The 18902-nt window shown below is 38.4% G+C and overlaps 1 protein-coding gene across 1 annotated transcript; it reads left to right on the plus strand.

Moving 5' to 3' along the window:
• The first annotated feature begins 657 nt into the window (after positions 1-657).
• SSX2IP (synovial sarcoma, X breakpoint 2 interacting protein) lies at positions 658-17139 on the plus strand. The gene is made up of 13 exons (XM_010154622.1): positions 658-774; positions 1555-1721; positions 2213-2413; positions 4059-4169; positions 5401-5536; positions 7108-7183; positions 7259-7430; positions 10231-10381; positions 11808-11944; positions 12406-12579; positions 14728-14839; positions 16744-16861; positions 17058-17139. The coding sequence occupies exons 1-13, from the start codon at positions 732-734 to the stop codon at positions 17137-17139; spliced, it is 1680 nt and encodes a 559-aa protein (XP_010152924.1). The 5' UTR covers positions 658-731.
• Positions 17140-18902: the final 1763 nt, after the last annotated feature.

The following is an 18902-nucleotide window of genomic DNA, read 5'->3' on the forward strand; positions in this document are numbered from 1 at the left end:
TTACTTATTAGAAGTTCCTTTGCCCTCTCTTTGCCAATATAGAATCATAGAATGGTTAGGGTTGGAAGGGACCTTAAAGATCATCTAGTTCCAACCCCCCTGCCATGGGCAGGGACACCTTCCACTAGACCAGGTTGCTCAAAGACACATATATCTTCTCTAGAGTCTTTATCAGAGAATCACAGAATGGTTTGGGTTGGAAGGGACCTTAAAGACCATCTAGTTCCAACCCCCCTGCCATGGGCAGGGACACCTTCCACTTATCCCTTAAGTAATAATCCCACTCACAGATTTATGTTAAAACGTTGCTTAAGTTTATCTTAATAAATTTGCTACCTGGTTATATGGCAGGAAAATATTCTATGTTTGGCTTGCTGTGTATCAACAGAAACAACTGAGTTATCTACAGTGTGAGTCTTCATTAATGCGTGCATGGCATTTTAGCTTTAGTTAATGGCTTACAAGATTTATTTAGTTAGCCTTAAACTTAACTGCGGATAGATGCATCATTTTTACAACATATTTGCTGCGCTTGCTGTGTAATTAGAAAATTTTCATGTGGCTCAAGTCCAATTGTCACTCTCCTATGCCTGCTTTAATCTTTTAGCTGTATTAGCTGCTATTGTTAATCTAAAAAGCTTTTGCTATTTTAGGAGATGCCTACGTAACACACACTGCCAGCAATTGTACTAAATACTTCACTGCTGAAAAAAAAACCCATCTTTGTTGCTATGGGAGATTGGAAGACTATTACTGTGCCAGTGCTGTCATCAGGTAAACCGGTGGTATTTGCGTTTAGTGGATTTGCTGATTTTACCAGTGATGTTATAGCTGCTAAAGAGAGAGAGATTGGAGCTTGCCCCATGATATGCTTGACTAGTTAAGCAGAATGTTAAATAATGTGTAGTACATAGTGTTTTGCTTTAGCTTGAGTCATTACAGAAATGCTGCTGTAAAATGCTGGGCCTTTCACATACATATAAAGGTTCTAAGACTTCTCAGTCACACTCTTGTTTTAATCACATCTTTTGTGATATCTTGTGTTTTCAGATGTTTCTTTACTTGTTCTAAATTCTATTGCCTCATAAGTCAGTTACAAATTTATTAAAGGAGTAAATATTTGCTTGTGTGCTTTTTACCTAATGGAATAGTAAATTACACCATATGCTTAATATAAATAAATATAAATCCTACATTCTATAAGAATTTTGACTAAATGAATAGGTTTTGCACCTGTGTACTAAAAAAAAGTGTTGTAGCAAGTTAATTAGGAAGAAAGGTTGGGAAGGTTGGTCTTTTTTCCTTGGCAGTGGAGTAAAACTTGAAAGATAATAGCTTAAAATGTTATTAAGTCTTTAAATCTTCAGTGGAAGTTTATCTGTATTTTTTGCATTGCAAATTGTTTAGTATATGGCATTCTAGATGAAATTCTAAGCTCTAGACTTATAAATGTCTGTAAATAATAGTTTAAGTAGTTGGGGGTTTCATTTTTTTGGTATGTAATGTGTTCTAAACTATTAATCCTGTCTTGTTTCTTATGTTTTTAACTTCCAGATAGCAAAAACATTTTTCAATATACCTCAGAAAAAAGGTTATCTTCCCCAAGAATGAACTCACAAGTGCTATGCTTGCCACTGCCTTCGTCCAAAAGCATGCACAGCTTTTTCAGTGCCTTTTGCACAGAAGAGAATTTTGAACAGAGTATATCCTATCTTAATAGGGTAAGCCAGATCTTGCTTATTGGAAGTTGTGTGAAGTTAAGGGCCTGTAGTGACAGGACAAGGGGTAATGGGTTTAAATTGAAAGCGGGGAGGTTTAGATTAGATATGAGGAAGAAGTTCTTCCCAGAGAGGGTGGTGAGGCACTGGAACAGGTTGCCCACAGAAGCTGTGGATGCCCCATCCCTGGATGTGTTCAAGACCAGGCTGGATGAGGCTTTGAGCAACCTGGTCTAGTGGAAGGTGTCCCTGCCCGTGGCAGGGGGGTTGGAACTGGATGATCTTTAAGGTCCCTTCCAACCCAAACGATTCTGTGATTCCATGATTCACTGGGTTAAGGAAGCTTCTTTCTCAATGCTCAGAAGCCAGAATTGGTGGGGAAGAGGATTCCTCCTCCCTCCCTTTCCCAGATAGGATTTCACTTGATACTGTTTTTCTCATTTGGAGAATTGAGATTGATGTAATTATTTATTTCCCCCCTTGTCTTTTACTAGGAATTGACAACACTGGGTTTTCCTTCTATTTATGCGGAGTCCAAAGGAAAAGAATTAAATTTAATTTCTGTCATAAATTGCATGAATGAATTACTTGTACTGCACCACAAGAACCTTCGAGCTCAGGAAGAAGTAGAAATGCAGCATCTGAAACTGGGTAGCGATATGGATCACTTAAAGAACTGCTACGCTAAAGTAAAGGTAGACAAGATAATTCGTTTTTATGCAGCACTTATGTTTAACAGATACTGTACATTTGTAACAGTGTGGGCTTTTTTGTTTTTGTCCCAAGTACTAATCTGCAATTGTATTTTCATCTGCATTTTTGGGGTTTAAGTCTTCTTTTCTGGTTGAAAATTCCTTAAAATTAAGAAAATAGGAATTAATGAGAGAACTAAAAATTTATCAAGAATTATGGCCCCTTTAATCAAGGAAGAGGGAAGACTGTTTGGATTGGAAGTATTAATGCATGCTGAGGGTGAAAGTGTTAAACACTTCAGTTCATATCACTTGAAAGGATATGCCCACCTCTAAAAGATAAATTTCCAATATAACTGCGACCAGTAGAAGTGTAGGTAGCATTTCTAGTGTGTGTCACAGCATTATCAGTCTTTCTCCATATCTGTAGCTTTTTCCATGAATTTTCTTTGTTGTTGAATTCCTTAGATAGCTGCCCACAGTCTCTCTGTAAGAATTGCTCAGAAGCTTGTTGTCAAAGCTGATGTTAGTAAGCTTTGTTTTATCACAGGATAAATACATACAGAAGGCCGGTCATTGGCGTAGCTGATGCATTGGGAGTTCACAGCCTATGCTACTTCATGGGTACTTGTGTGGCACAGTCATACTAGAGTTTTCCCTTGATTCTGTCAAGGAAAAAAAATTCGATGCATGATTTGGGGCCCTATAGGCTTGCTTTTCACTAAGGCTGGCCCACACTATCTCCTTGACAAATACTGCTGTAGCTTCTCAAAATCATAGTCTTCTGCTGAGATTGGTCATCCATGTAGAGAGATTTTGATGTGACATTAGAAGTCATGAGTAACTGCATGCGTTTTTATGCAAACACTGCATAATGTTAGGTTCCAGAACACTGCACTTAAATGCCCTGGGATTGAATTTAGCTGTCAGCTTGTAAGGTTTCCCAGACAAATTCTCCTAGATACCATGTACCTCTTGCTTGGAAATTCTCATTGCTCAAATATCTCTACATATTTGTAGCTCATATGCATATGAAGAAAAAGAGCTTGTATGTAGTGTGTGGATCAGTCATTTGTCAGTTTCAGGTTTGTTTGAGTCTCATTTGTGGACAAATTTCTAAAAGGCTAGTTTTGCATAATCTGTAATGAGATCATCCATTTAGCCTTACTCTGTATATGTGAAATGTCCCACTTGCTTTGCTGTGGCCACAGTCTGCATATCTGTTAATTGCTCCCTTGATTATTTAACAGAAGCATTCCAGGAATACTGTAGTCCCAGATTCATGCAGGTTGCTTAGTATCCACCTCACTGTCACAGTATGGGTACGCTTACAGAATCCTGACTTAATGAAAAAGTAGTAGCTGTGTAAGGTAATAACTGCTAAATACCAAGCTAAATTCTTGTTTCTTGTACTGGAGAACCATGCTTCTTGCTCCAGAAAATAGAGTTAACTTGGCACTGAGAATGCAAGATCACCCCCAAAAGATCAGTGATCAAATGCATAGGCTAACTTAATTCAAGTGAGGTGGTTTGGCAGTTTAGTTTGGATGTTGTGTTTTAGTTTTGGTGGTGTGTGGGGTTTTTTTTTTTTTTTTAAATCCTTTGCAATTAATTCTTACTGGTACTGAACCATCAACACTTTTTCTAGGAGCAGTTGGAATTATCTAGAAGGGAAATAGTTGGACTTCAGGAAAGAGACAGACAACTGCAAAGCAAGAACAGAAATTTGCATCAATTACTTAAAAATGAAAAGGATGAAGTGAGTTGTCTTGTACATTAACACAAATCATAGATAATCAATAATATGATTTTTTTGAAGGAGTCTTGTAATTGTTCACTTTTTTTGTAAACATTGTCTTTCACCAAAGTGAAATTGCTACATTACATATGGATAAATAGGTTCTGTAAGAGTTGGGTCCAAGTTATGACAATGAGAGTACTGCAGGGACACATACCTGCTGTTTTATGAGGCTTTCTATACTTCTGAGCATGGCTTTGTCTTAGAATGTTTAAAAACATAAAGTAGGAGGGTGCAACAGATTCAGTCAGTGTCAAACGTGTATAGGAGCTTTTCTTTCTTTGGGTTTTTGTTTGGTTTTGTTATATTGAGGAGGAGTGCAAAAGACCAAAAAGAAGGGAGGTGTGGGGGAACCCAGCACAAATGCAGTCTCATTAGACTTGGGGGTCTTTAGAAGAACCAGGATCAGAAAACACTTTGAAATCCAAGACACTGCATACTTGAGGATCTGTTTCTAGTCTGCTTCTTTCCCCCACTGCTGTAGTTTATATGGCTCTTAAGTTTCTGTGAGTGTTCTCTGTTCATGAACATTTTCATACCTTTAGCAATCACAGTACTATGTATACTGTGAACATCCTAAAGTTGCAGCTTAGAATATTGAATGTGCTCTGTTTCTAAGGGTAAAACATAGATGACTTAAAAAAACCAAAACAACCCCCCAGCTATTGATAGTAGAGGCCAAGAATGTGCTTTATGATGTTTTAAGGTTCTTTTGGACCATGTGGAATAGTCTGTCTTTCAGCATCCTGCTGCCCGAAAGAAGAGTAGTTTTATTTTTTTTTTAGTGTAAACCTAACAAGTATACTTCAGAGTTAAACTAGATCCTGAACATTAATTACTCAAACCAAAAATACATCTCTGTTCAGCATGTTTAATGAAGGTGTTAACTCATGTGCTGGGAATTCACATAACCTCTGAGTTGTAATTCAGAGGAGCTATAGTATTATAAGCATTATGTTGCTTTATATCTATATATATTGCTTATGGTGTTGGCTACTGCAGAAAAGGAACTAAATTCCCTAAGTCTGAGATCTAATCTATGGGTTGGGACAGTTCTCCTGACTCCTTCTGTCACTTCCTTCCAGCAGAAATGCAGTGTCACTTTGCTTTGTGTATTTGTTTTGGTTTTCTTAAGAAGCTTGCGTTTTCTGCTTCAGTTAAAGAAATACAGTTTTTGTGGGGTTGCTTTTAGGTACAGAAGTTGCAGAACATCATTTCAAGCAGAGCTACACAGTACAATCATGATATGAAGAGGAAAGAGAGAGAATATAACAAGTTAAAGGAACGCTTACATCAGTTAGTCATGAACAAAAAGGACAAAAAGATAGGTAAGTAGCACTGTTAATATTACTACAGCAAAATAGCATATTCTGTATGTTAATGTTTAAATTAGGTTCTGGATATCTTTTAAGGTCAATATGGCCCTCCTCTCGTAGATTTTTATTTAGGAGTCAATCTTTTATGAGATGTAATTTCATGTCAATTGACTCTCTAAGGCTAATAAGCATTTATGTTGTGTTCTGTAAGATTGTTTACCAAGCACAAATCAAGGTGGAGATCTTCAGAGTGAGTTTTTTACTAAAAAGAATTACTTGGAATTAATTCCTAGGCTAGAGCTCTGTCTTTCTTGATATTGCTACCATCACAAGACTTTGAGTAGTGTCATAAACACTATTATGCCCACCAGTTTGTCAGAAAGGAACGCTGCATGAGCTTTTTTTGCCTTGAGATGCTACAGTCTACTTGTATTTCTTCCTCCTTAAAATTTCCTTATCGCTTATTGTTAACACAAGATAGACATAGCATCTAGTACTATGTAAAATGAGGAGAAATCTCTTTCATCATGTGGGTACTCATGTGTTGTGCTGCCCAAAAATTGTGTTCAAAATGTTCATCAGTGCTACTTGGCATGAGTAGTCTTAGTGGTGTGTTGCTCAAAATAGGTACCAGTGTGCTGTGATTGATTAAAAATATCTGCACCTTTTGGTTCATATATGTGGCCTTTAAAGTATTTATGTAATTATTCTCCAGTGGAAATGGAAGTTCTGCTCTTCTCTTATCCCTCCTGCCACCCCTGAAACACAGCTCTTCGCTAGCTGTAGTGCATACTGTATTTTAGTCAGCTGGTTTAGTTCACTAAACCAGAAGAAAATTATTGATGTTGTTGCCAAGTTGCTTTTCTGCTCATTTAGTCTTCTGAAACTGCCAAACCAGGTTAGGACACTGTAGCCGGAACACCTATTTTGGCTGCAGAAAGTCTTTAGATATCATCAGCCCAGTAATTTCTGCAAGCCTCACAAGGTCAGCAAAACTTGTGGTACCTTCTTGACTCTAGAAGTTAGAGTGAGGTTAAAATGACAGGGTTTTTAATCTAGTTGCTGTTTGCTTGACAGCTAAGTAGAATTGAACTTGGACCACTAACCTGTAGTGATAGGTTGTCTTTTTTTTTTGTTGGGGTGGTTTATTTCTTCAAATGTAGACAGAGAAGTTTCCTTTTTTTGAGGAACACCTTGTGAAACACCATGGAGTTGCTTACTCTAACTGAAGATAAAACTGGCAGAAGAGAGGGTAGAGTTTATACACCATTAATTTAAAGGCTGAAATAGGGATGAAGGTGCCATTAAGAAATGCATAAAAAAGATGAGACAGGATGAGAATAGGTCCCTCTCGGTTTCCAAGCACAAAAATTATGTTATTTTCTTGATTATAGTAACACAGTAAACATAGCTAAGGTTGTAAATGTTAAGCAGGGTAATGTGGTTTCATACAGGTTTGAGGTAGCTGATTGGGAAATGTGGTCTCTTCACAATAATAAATGTTAATGCATGTCAATGCAGTGTCATCTGGCTATTTATATATTTTCATGTTTCACACTTCGAAATATCCTTTTCGCTTGTAGCTATGGACGTTCTAAATTACGTTGGTCGAGCTGATGGGAAGAGGGGTGCATGGAGAACCAATAAGACAGAAGCCAGGTAGTTGTCTGTACAACATTAATTGAAGCATATATTATGGCTGTTACATTGTTACTGTTAGATTTCCTCTTCCAGAAATGAAGAAGAAATGTACAAAGCTCTGCTAAGTGATTATGAACAATGCCAAAAACAGCTTTTAGTGGAAAATGCTGAGCTGAAAAAAGTTCTTCAGCAAATGAAGAAAGAGATTATTTCACTTCTCCCACCACAGAAACAGAAACCTAAAGAAGGGTCTGAAGATGGACCAGTAAGTATTCTTCAGTTAAAATTAAATCCGTGTGGAAGTTTTTTACAGTGCTGGAGTAATTTGATCCTTAAGGAAAAAAAAGGAAACCTCTTGTGGAACTTGCAGTGGACTGCACATAGCGTGCTGTGCTTGAGACCCATCCGTGTTTAAATGTCCTACTGTCTGTGAACAGTACGCAGTGTATTCTTCCCAGTCTGTCAATGGAAAACTTGGAAATATACTTGGAATGAATTTTAAATGCAAGTAGGTACCTGTAATGTAATCCTAGATAAGGGTACATTTTGGATTTTGTCTGCCTTCTATCCTAAGATGTTGGTGCTAGCTTTCAAGGTGCTCATGCAAAGAAACCAGGCTTCCTATAGAATCCGTGGGGTGGAGGAAGTATAATTAGGGTATGCTCCCATAGTAGAGGGATTAGAGTAGCTGTTGGCTCCTTTTACAGAGGTACGAGTAAGTTCAAGGAAAATGTTTGATTTCCAAGTAAAATTGTTCGTTGGAATTTTCTTGTTTCCAGGATTTAAGTATTTCTGCGTTTACAGAAGATGGATTTTTTTTTTTTTTTTAATGGAACAGTACACTTGCACATTCATTGCGTATTCCTTTTGTTGATTCCTTGCTAGAGGCTGCAGTTCTGTGAAGGTTAATTGAGCTTTCTCTTAGTGAGAGGAGAAAAAGTATTCCTGGGCATAAGAGTTGAAATACAGAAAACATGCATAAAGGCTGGATTCTAGGAATAGTTAAAGATGGATGGTTTACTAGAGACAGGGTATTATGGGAGTATGGATACTCTGTAGAACAAAGTATGTAACGGTAAATAGTGTGTGTTGGTACGCAAGAATGTGTAGATGGAGACTTCCAGAGCATGCTGTTTCTGTGTGAAATGGCAAGCGCTAGATTCCAAAGTCCCCTCTTCTGCTCAAGTTGCTGTACTACATCCTTTATTTCCGAGCCACCTCGGGTGCATTTTCCAGCCCCAGAATGTGCTGAGTAGAAAAACACTAGACTCTATCTGCCCCCTTCAACTGTAGGATGTGAATAAACTCTTTAACTTCACCAGATGACTTTCCCTTGTACCACACAGCATGACTGCCATGTGTATTTAGTCAAGTAGTCAGTAACGTGCAGTGTGCTTAGCTTACCCTAAAAGTTCATCATGTAGGAAATCAGTAGATGTAAGTACTACAGCTCAGCAACAAGAAATTGATCTTCTGTAATAGGTATTGGGTATAACTTATAGTATAAAGCATAATCGAGTACCAGTTCCATAACTGGTCCTTTTGCTTTTAGGTTTCCAGTGAGGCCAGGAGTGTTTGGCACAAGCTCAAGCACACTGGTGAAAATCCAGCTGTGGGAACAGGGTCTCTATGAATTGTGCATTGAAACAAACTTGAGGGAAAAATAGGGACTTAGTGCACTGAAATTCACCACTCTTGGGTGATGAAACAAGTATTTAACTGTTGCAGCATTAATTGACTACTAAGAAAATATAAAAGCCTGAACTGAAGCATCTGATTACTTCTTACAGTGCTAATTGACCAAATTAAGCAGAACAGCTGCTTACTAGACAATAGTAATTTCTAATAGTAGAATAATAACAGAAGTACTTAATAGATGCAAAGTCTCAAGTGGATTTATTTCTCAGGGTTGTAGGGTGGTGTGGGGTTTTTGGTTTGTTTGGGTAGTTCTTTTGGAGTGTGTGTGGGTTTTTTTTTTTTTTCCATTCAATCTTTTTCATGCCGCCCTAGATTTGGGGATAGTTTTTGTTGTGATAGGGACACTGCTTAGTTTTATGATACTTGGGAAGTTAATGCTAACAGGAAGAATGTTGCCAAAAACTATGGTTTTGCAGAAATAAGTTATGTATTTAAGACTTCATCTATCCCACAGTATGTATAGATTAGGTGTTTTGGTTAGAAGTACTGGCTTACTTTGTGAATGTCTGAAAACAAATTTCTAATTAGAACGTTTGCATCTGATAGTTCATACTTGTTTAACTCATTGAACACTTTGTTATGAAATTTGAACTCTTACTGAATCCCTTGCAGAATAAAAAAACCCCAAACATTGCACTGCCATTTAGAAATGCTAATTTATATTGATTGTTAAAAGGAAACGTACACCTTGGAATGTGGCAGCTAGTGATGTAGTAGCATTGTTTATCATTTTGCAACCCATCACAAAGTAACAGCCATGAAACCAGGCAGACTGTCATATTATCACAGTACTATCCAGAGGCCCTCTCCGGAGGGGGCTTTCATTGTGTCAGATCTGTAAGTAAAGGAATGTTTCTTCATGAAGTGACCTAAATCTCTCCTACCAACCAACACCCCCAAGGGGATGCACCCACCCCGAGGCAGGGCTAGTGCCGCTCTATCGTCAGTGTGGTGTGGTGTTTCTTTTATCATGGAGAAAAACAAAGACAAATTACTTGATTCTCAACAGGAGAAAATCTTTGCCTTAAATCCTGTTCATGCTGTGTATTGAGTTGAAGGCCAGCTACTGCTGAAGTTTAGCAGCAGAACTTCAGCAGTCTGAACTTACGTCTTCAAGCTAGGTATGAGAGCAAGTGAGTGTTGCTAGCTGAGACGCTCACTCTGGGGGCTGCCACGTCACTTCTGCCTCTTCGGCATTATACTGTCAGGGAACTGAACTGCCTGCCAGTCAAATTTCCCTGGATGGAAAATATTTCCTGTATATAAAGGTTTTCCTTGTCTTCAATAAATAACATCCATTTACATATTTAAATAATCAAATACCTGTATTTGGAGTGGTTTTCAGCTTCTTGTTTCTGCTTCTACAGGTGCTGTCAGACCTGGAGGACGATATTGGAGAGTTAAATAAAGAGAATATGTGGGAACTGTCTTGTGAAACTGTGCGGGAGCAGCTTACCAACAGCATTAGGAAACAATGGAGAATGTTGAAACATCATGTTGAAAAGCTGGATAACCAAGGTGATGTTTATTACGTGTACATATAAAATGTTACTGATAATTCCATTTGGTATCATGCTCTTAGGATTTGCTTTACTGACTGTATAATGAATTCTGACTTGGTAGACTTTCTGAAAGGGCTTGTGATTGGCATTTTTCTCTGTGAGTTTTAATTTTAGGTAGCTAGGGAAGCAATTGTGTACCAAGCCTGTTATCATGAGAAAGGACACAATTATATTTTAACACAGTAAACAGCAACTTTCTGAAGAAATAATTATCCTTCATTTGAAAGTAGGTGCTCTGGAGTAATATTTGCTGCCTTTCCTCACACTCTGAGATGTTCAGGTAATGCAGATGTAGCAATCTGAAGTAATTGGATGCTAAATATGTAAAGAATAAGTTGAGATTCTAGGATTGCCACATCTCTCAGGCTTCTTGTGGTGTTCTAAAGCAAACTGGCTGATGGTATGGTGCTGGACTCCTCATTTCCAGCTGTTAAACAGCATTAAAAGATGGCTAAAAATACACAAAATTCTTTCCTAGTATTATTTTCCCATGCAAGCAAATGCTGCTGCGACCACAGGGATGTGTGCAGTTCAGAATAAGACTGAGAAGGTCACGCATGCAATTGCAAATAAAAGAGCAGATGGTCTGTGAGAATGTTTATACCATAGAAAGGATTTCAAGAACACTTGTTCCGAGTAGGACTTGATTTGCTCCAAGTATTTGCTCTTTTTTTCTTGAAGTCTCCTTATTCGTTTTTGGATTTACAGAGATGACCATAGTCTAGTTTTTTTAGGATGCAATTAATTTTCAAACACTGGCATCAGGGGATCAAAACTTGGCTTATAGCAATTACTGTGATAGCTATGCATGAAATTAAATAAAGCAGTATGTAATTATAAAAAATACATTTTATTTCTCCCTAGTTCATTCCCTTATCAGAATGAAAATGTGCACACAGTGATTTAGCTCTGTGTTTCCCTCACAGGACTTGAAGGAAAAGGTTTTCTTTTTATATCTGTGATAAATATAGTTACTGTCATATTTTTATGAACACACAAGCTCTTCAAAAATGGTCTCAGAAGAACAGGCTAACAGCACATCAGTGAAAAGAAGTCTTCGGTTGTCTCTATTTTTCTTCTAAATAACTGCTGGAACAAGTGAGGGTTTTGTGAGGCTTTTATTGTGGTGCAGGCGCCTGGTTTACCTTGGGGAATGTGCAACAGCTATGTCTTCATTGCCACTTTTCCTGAACTGGATTTTTTGCTTAGCTACATGAGTAGCTCCAGTTCTGGATCTCTTGTCTCTGATAGAAGTGCTTTTGAATACACTTGTGTATCTGCCTGTCAGGGTGAAACAAATAGTTTGAAACCTTTTGCTATTGCTGTGTCCCTGATGTGAAGGATTTTCTTGTTTTGTTTAAGGATCTTTTTCCCCCCTTTAGTGTCACGTGTACATTCAGGAACTTTGAATGAAAAAGATGTAATTTCAAGAGAAGACCATGAGCTGGAAACTGAAAAGCTAGAGTTAGAGATTCAGCAATGTAAAGAAATTATCAAAACTCAGCAACAGCTCTTACAGGTAGTAGGCTTTAATTTTCTTATTTTTCTCAAACTAATCTAAGGTTTTTTGGTTTTGTTTCTGTGTGGTTGTTTTTTTTTTTTTTTTTTAAATGTGCCACTCTTCTCACCTCTGAGCCTTTCTCTATTCTTTTACGCTTTTTAAATAAAATACCTTGGCAATTGGTTTGAGCATAGGTATGCTGCTGGATTGGTTAGTAACTTAATGATCTTGTAATCCCGGTAGGAATAATTTGGGAGATAAACAAAGGTGAGGAAGGCGGCTGAGGTCAGCTGCCTGAACAGGGAGGTTCTGCTTGCCATCTGACACTCTGCCCCAAACAGCCACCAACTTCATACTACATTGTTTCCATATTGAGTTTCAACCATTTTTCTGCCAAAACTGAACCTGTGGAAGGAACTGCACCTCTTGACAGTCACTGCCAAGCTAATGTCTGTCTCTTGTTGGTTTTTTATCTGCAGCAGCAGCTTATGTCTCCATGTGACGATGACACCACTCTGCTACTACAGGACTGCTATTTGCTGGAAGAAAGAGAGCGTCTCCAGGAAGAATGGAGACTATTTCAAGAACAAAAAAAGAATTTTGAGAAGGAACGAAAAAGTTTTACAGAAGCTGCTATTCGATTAGGACTTGAGGTATTAGAAGAGGGAACTGCTATGGAAGATGAGTTACAATTGTCAAGTGCTCTTACTCTTATACACACTAAAGTGCAGCCATCCAACAATATCTGTTTGCTGATATATGAAGATTATTCCCATATGGTGTAAAACATGCCTTTGGTCATTGTAGGAGATGATTCTGTTGGCATCTCAAAAGATCAAGCAACTGTGTATTGGAAAACACAGTTGCTGCAACTGGAATGACCCTTTTGCTTTAACTTCTGAAATACATGAGTACTTCCAAAAGTCACTCCTCTTATGCACTAAATCCTTTGAGATGCTTCTTAAGTTTGGTCTCCTACGAAACCAAGTCTGTGCAAATTTCAGAGTTGGCTTCAGGGTTGAGTTCTCAAAGGCACTTGATTCCTAACCTTTTGTGAAAGCTTGTGACTATTGCAGAAATGCAAAGTAATTGCTGCCTTTCCTTTCATAGGGTTGTTATCTGACCTGCTCTTGTAGTTAAGCTGGCTTGGTAAGCACACATACTGGAAGGCAGTCAGAGTAGCTGTGTCTCTAAATGAGCTCTAGCATGTATGCCCTTTGGCAAGCTAGGGCAAAGAACGTGAAGGGGCCTACAAGTTAGCAAGGAAAGGAGATGACGACGATGTGGTCATGAAACTGATGATACAGATATGACAGGAAAAAAGCCATTGCAGGAAGAAGGAGATGGACTTCAGATTTATTGCTTACAGGACTGATTGCTGTGACACAGAGGAGAAAGTTGAAGTGGGGTATGATTAAAACTTTTATTGCTGTGGATTCAGTTAATCAGACAAAAGCAATGCTTTTGTTCACCAAATCTCTCAGGATTAGGACTGAAGGGAATTTATAGAAACTGCTTGAAATTAAGTCTAAAAAAGGTATAGTTTTATATATCAATTAGTTGACATCTGGATTTTGGTGCTGTGGGAGATTGTGAAGGCAGTCAGTGCCAGCTGGTTCAAGAAGCAGTTGCCTAAGCTCATGAACAACCCATCCACATATTAAAAGGGAGGGGGACAAGGGGATGTCTTCCAGCACCTCTAATCAAATGACTTTTGGGGCTGGGAAGCTCTGAAGGAATGCACTGTGGAAAGTGGCCAGGTTCATGTGATCTCATAAATACCATCTCCTGCGGCCAGTGTCAGAATACTGAGCTAGATGGTCAACTTGTGCGACTCAAGACAGCTTTTATTTTATTCTTACAATGTAAAAATTATTGCAAAGACCATAAAATACTTCAGAATTTATTTGAGATACTGGCACACCAGTAGTTAAGGTATTGACTCAGACCTGCTACATACAGCTGTGTATTATTCCACTTTTTTCTCTTAATTTCATTTGCATTTTAACAACTTCATGAATTTCATGTTGGACCTTGAATTCAGCTTTAAAAGTCTTGAGTGGTATTAAATGATAATTGTTTGTCCAGAACTGTTTAGGACTCCTTTGCAACATGAGTGTAACTACCCATGCTTCTGCTTGTTCACATACTTCAGTGTGAAAAGAGCAGCAGTGCTGTAAGCCTTAGGAGTTTGTATTGGCGTTCAGCTTGCTATTTTCTACTGACATAGAAATAATTTTATATAATGGGGATGTCCTGTTTCACTGGTTTCTAGAGCTGCTTGATTCCACGGTTGGATCTTTTGGAGGTTGTTAGAAAAACCCTTTTCTGTGCTCAGTGATTGGAAAATGCAACGACCCTTTTCTGCCCCAGTTTTGGATGGAAGTAATCAGTGCTGTTTTCAATGTCACTTTTATCTGTTTCGGAGAAGGCTCAGGGCTGAGGTTTATGCAGTAATCCTTACTGGCAGCTGCCCAGAAATAAGGGTTACCTCCAAGAGGTAGTGCTGCACTGAGGGGGAGGGAGGCAGTGATAGGAGATGGTGTCACTGGTGTGGAGAACAGTAAAATGAAAGGATTAGTCGGACCTCTGTGGAACAAACCATGGGGTTTGCTTGTAAATAAGTACCCCCTCAGCTAATCCCTGTTGGATTCAAAAGCTTGCTCACATGACACTAATTCTAAGCGCTGTACTGCTGGCTGCCCTTAATTACATGGGCTTCTGCTTTCTTAGAACAATATCAATTTAATGCAGACTGGACTTGTTCCTGTGGTCGTGTCAACTGTCATTTCTTTTCCTAGAGAAAGGCATTTGAAGAAGATCGAGGAGTGTGGCTGAAGCAACAGTTCTTAAGTATGTCTACCGATTACAAGCACTCTGAAAATGTGACAACTCCAAGTGCCTTCTTAGAAAGCAAGTATTTGGTTCAAATTACGTTCTTGTAGTATGTTTCTTCTCCCCCACTCCCCGCCCTTTCAGCTAGAAGGTGCAAATATGAACGAAACTATTAAAAACCCAAAGCTTCCCAAGACAAATTTTACCATGTGTCTGTATGCCTCTAAGTGTCAGGGTAATAATGGTTCAAAATCCCCTTTTTAAAAGGGCCTCGTGATAACTCCCTCCCTGATAATCACTCAGGTAATGCGTTGATATTTGTGAAGTGATTGGGGAACTTTTAGAATTACTAAATGGAATTTAATGTGAGCATATTAATTGCCAAGGCAGTTGAAGAAATCATGACCTGTAGAGATCTGTATGGATTAGAAACAAGTTCTGGAAACTAGCATTATAATGTGGAGATGGCAGCATTAATTATTTGATGAGGTAATATTGAACATGCATGCACATGTTCTGTGTTTAAAAAAAAATCATTTGGAAGAAGAAATAGTGAAAAGAGCACAATGATAACAAAAATAAATTTGAGCAATAAACACATTTTAAGATTCAAATCCTCATAAAGGAGTAATTTCTTCACAAAAGATAATGAAAATATGGACGTATAACATACATCTTGTGATATTGCTTTTATTGAATTTTTTTTTTACTTCTACTCTTTTTTTTCTTTGAAGTTGGTAAGTTTATTTCCCACTCTCTCATGCCTGAATATGCATATGCAGTGTTGGGTCTTTACCACTGAGCCTTCAATAAGGGGTGGGTGGAGACAAAAAAGGGGTTGGGGAGGAAAATGTAACAACAGTCTCTATCTCTGTTAAATAGATTCTTGTTGTGGCAGCCAACATTTAAAGATAAATGTGTGAAACACCTGGCAAGTAAAGATAGCTTGAATTGGTATTCTTGTTAGATAAGTAGCTTGCCTTGTGTTCTGGGTTCTCCTTGTTTGTGCAATTCCTGCAGTGCTTCTGTAGGCTCTGTGAGTAAGGTTGGTTGGCTGTTCGTGAAGAGTGACTTGATCTAGTGATCTGTGAGCAGCTTGATGTCTGTTTAACAATCATTGTACACTAAAGCTTTCAATTTGTAATTGCCTTTTTCCAAAATTCACGTGTTTATGGGTGTACTTAATGCTATATTTTTCCTTTTCTAAATGGCATTCTTCAGTTTTATCTAGTAGCTTAAGATTGGGGAAATATAATAGTGATAAAACCAAAAATGCCTGCCACACAGAGAATCATGCTCCATTTAGATACTACTCCACAGCTTATCATTAGAATTGTATTAATTTAATTTTTTGACAATATTTGTCCAAAAGCTCTTAATTCTGTAGTGCTGTGATGAATACTGTAGAATACAGAATCCTTTTTTTTTTTTTTCTTCTTCCCACTTCTTATGAAAGCTTTGAAATCTAAATGTGAGGAGGAGTTAGAGGGGATTGACCTGGCCCTGCCACGTTTAGCAATGGCTTTCCATTGACTTTAGTGATTAAGTTTGTATAAATGCTAAGGTATTTAAATTACTGCTTTTAACTTTTTTTCTATACTCTGTTAAGTTCGCAAGTTCTCATGTTGGTGTTAATTGCTATATGATGTATGCTGGAGAAGCCTTTACTTAAGGAGTAGAAAAGCTTTATCAGTTGTTAAAGTGACAAACTTTACGTTTGAGTGGCTTCAAATTTGCCTTCAACATGACTACTTGTAGGCGTGGTTGTGTATGTAAATGCTTTGCTTTCAAATCCCAATTTTAACATAACTTCAGTGGCATGAAGTGTAGTTACACAATTTTACTACAGCAAGGTTTATTATTATAGGCATACTGTAAGATGTCTGGGGTGTGTGGGAGGTTTTTTTTAAAAGCAGAAGTCATAAAGCAGCTGGTCCTTCAGATGGCACTGTGGTTTGGCTGAGGATATCTGTATCTCTTAGGTTCTGACCAAGGCAATCGATTGGTGAAATCTACATCTCAAAGAAAACCTCGCTGTGTGTTCAGTGATCCTGTTCCAGCAGAAGCTTGCCAGGCATCTCACTATATTACTTGTAACAGGTATCTGAAATGATGTTGCAAATGGTTATTTTTATGGTGCTAGACTCTGTGTAGATAGAGCACAGAGTAAATTGTGATGTTACGCAAAGCCTGAGCTAAGGCTTATGGCTGCTGTGTAACAACCAGCATATCATAAAGTACTGTGTTTCTAGCAAAAGCTTAATTTATTTGCATTGTAATGTTCTCTTTTTCCCAGTTCCAGTGCTGTGTCAATAAAACCTGCTGGAGAGAGCAACCCAAATCAGTGGGTGGAAAGTGACAAAGAAGAAACAGAGTAAAGCACACAGTCAGGGGAGCCCCTGGAGCTGGCACTCTGCTATGTAGAACCTTGCACATAGAGCAACTGCCTTAGACTTCCTAGGGTTGCCTGCTGGGGTTTTTGTTATTGTTCATGAAGTTACCGTTCTGAAGTGAAACAGAATGCTGTGCGTGTGATCATTCTTCTAGAGAATTATGTGGTGATCTGAATTGTGGTGTGTGTGTGTGTATGTGCGTGCACATGGCTTTTATTTTAGACCATTATTGCCTCTTGCAACTCTTGAAAGAAGGTAATTTAAATATATATAAAAGCTTTGATATTTTTCTAGTAACGGAAGCTCTGATTCTGTGAATGAAGCAGTGGTCTGAACCACTGACTGTAACAAAATATTGGCTCCTAATGTTACTGTTCATCACAGGCAGAGGATAGCACTTTCAGAAAACGTTTAATTATTGGCAACATTCATTTATGTCTCAAGTGTAACTGGCATTAAAAATTCTTTTGCCTCAACTTGAATGTACAGTGTACTGTAGATTTTTAACAGAACAGGTTCTATATTTATTGTGTGATTGGAAAATACCTCTTTGATATTTCAGGTGACTTAAAGTGCAAAATCTTTATATATTTGTAAATAGACAAAGTGATTATGCCGAGGAACCATGAAATGAAACACATTCATACATAATATTATTTTACATGGCATTTTAAGTTGTTTTATAGTGATACTCAGTTTGCAGGTGCATTAGGACTTTCAGTGGTTCAGTCAGGAACCAAATTACTTCAAAGTGAACAATAAATGTGTACTTCTAAGAAACTCTGGTTTTGTGTTTTGTGTGTACTAAGCTTTTAAGCTGTCATGGTTGTAGGGCTGTACACTGTGTCAACAAACCTGGTGCTGGTTTTGTATTCTGTTAGTTTTTGCTTTTAATGGATTCCAGAATATTTTTTGGTGTAGCCTTTGGGAAATCTGTTCATAATATAATAAAAATAGCCAAGTACAGGTAAGATGTTTCAAAGTCTCCTTTGCCTGACTCAAAGCATGCACTTTTCCTGGCTCATTACAAATCCATCACGTCCCTTGTTGGGTTTTTATGCATCTGTGCTCTGCTGCTAGTGTAATTGTCCTTTTGGAAGGTGTCTAAGAAATTTTTGCCTTCCTCAGAGTCACAGGAAGGAAAGTAACTTTGAAGCTTAGAACCCTTCACTAAAAAAGCCTGTTTTCTGCAGAACTGGATGTGATGGAGTGATTGGATTGCCTGGGAAAGTAGTGATAGAATATTGTAGAAAAGAGAAGAAACTGGGTTCTTCAAGAAGCTATGTCAGAAAACGGCAGTTTCTGCTGATTTAGTGCGGTACATGTAGCCACATCTTGAGATGAAGTAGTAGCCAGTGGAAGCTGCAGAGGATACTTACAGTGTGGTTCTCTCGTAGAAGCAGAAGCGTGTGTGATGATATTCTTTGTCAGCTTTCTGCTGTGGAGGTCAGCAGGCCGGAAAGAACATACAAATGTTTGTTTTTAACTTATTTGTCCAGTTCCCCCTCAATAAATGGGTAATTGTGCTCGTGTCATCTGCTGAAAGGGTGTTGCAGTTACTGTTGGGCTTACCCCTTCCCCAAGATGCGTTGGACAGCGCTTGCCTGAATGTTATTTATGGCAGAGTAATATTTAAAACGCAACCAACCCCCTTCGGAGCTGCGAAGTGAGAAGTTGGGCTCGCTGCCCATGAGGCGGGAGCTGAGGCCTCCCGCGCTGGCGGCTGTAGGCCGCGGCGGGCCCGCGGT

This window comes from Eurypyga helias, unplaced genomic scaffold, assembly GCF_000690775.1.
Source record: "Eurypyga helias isolate BGI_N326 unplaced genomic scaffold, ASM69077v1 scaffold37296, whole genome shotgun sequence".
Taxonomy (NCBI): Eukaryota; Metazoa; Chordata; class Aves; order Eurypygiformes; family Eurypygidae; genus Eurypyga; species Eurypyga helias.

Bases quoted from the DNA above. Each gene is read 5' to 3' on its own strand.
- SSX2IP (XM_010154622.1), top strand. From the start codon at position 732: ATGGGAGATTGGAAGACTATTACTGTGCCAGTGCTGTCATCAG. The intron at 11,945-12,405 runs GTAGTAGGCTTT...TTTTATCTGCAG, and splicing joins CTCAGCAACAGCTCTTACAG to CAGCAGCTTATGTCTCCATG. The intron at 16,862-17,057 runs GTATCTGAAATG...TCTTTTTCCCAG, and splicing joins CACTATATTACTTGTAACAG to TTCCAGTGCTGTGTCAATAA.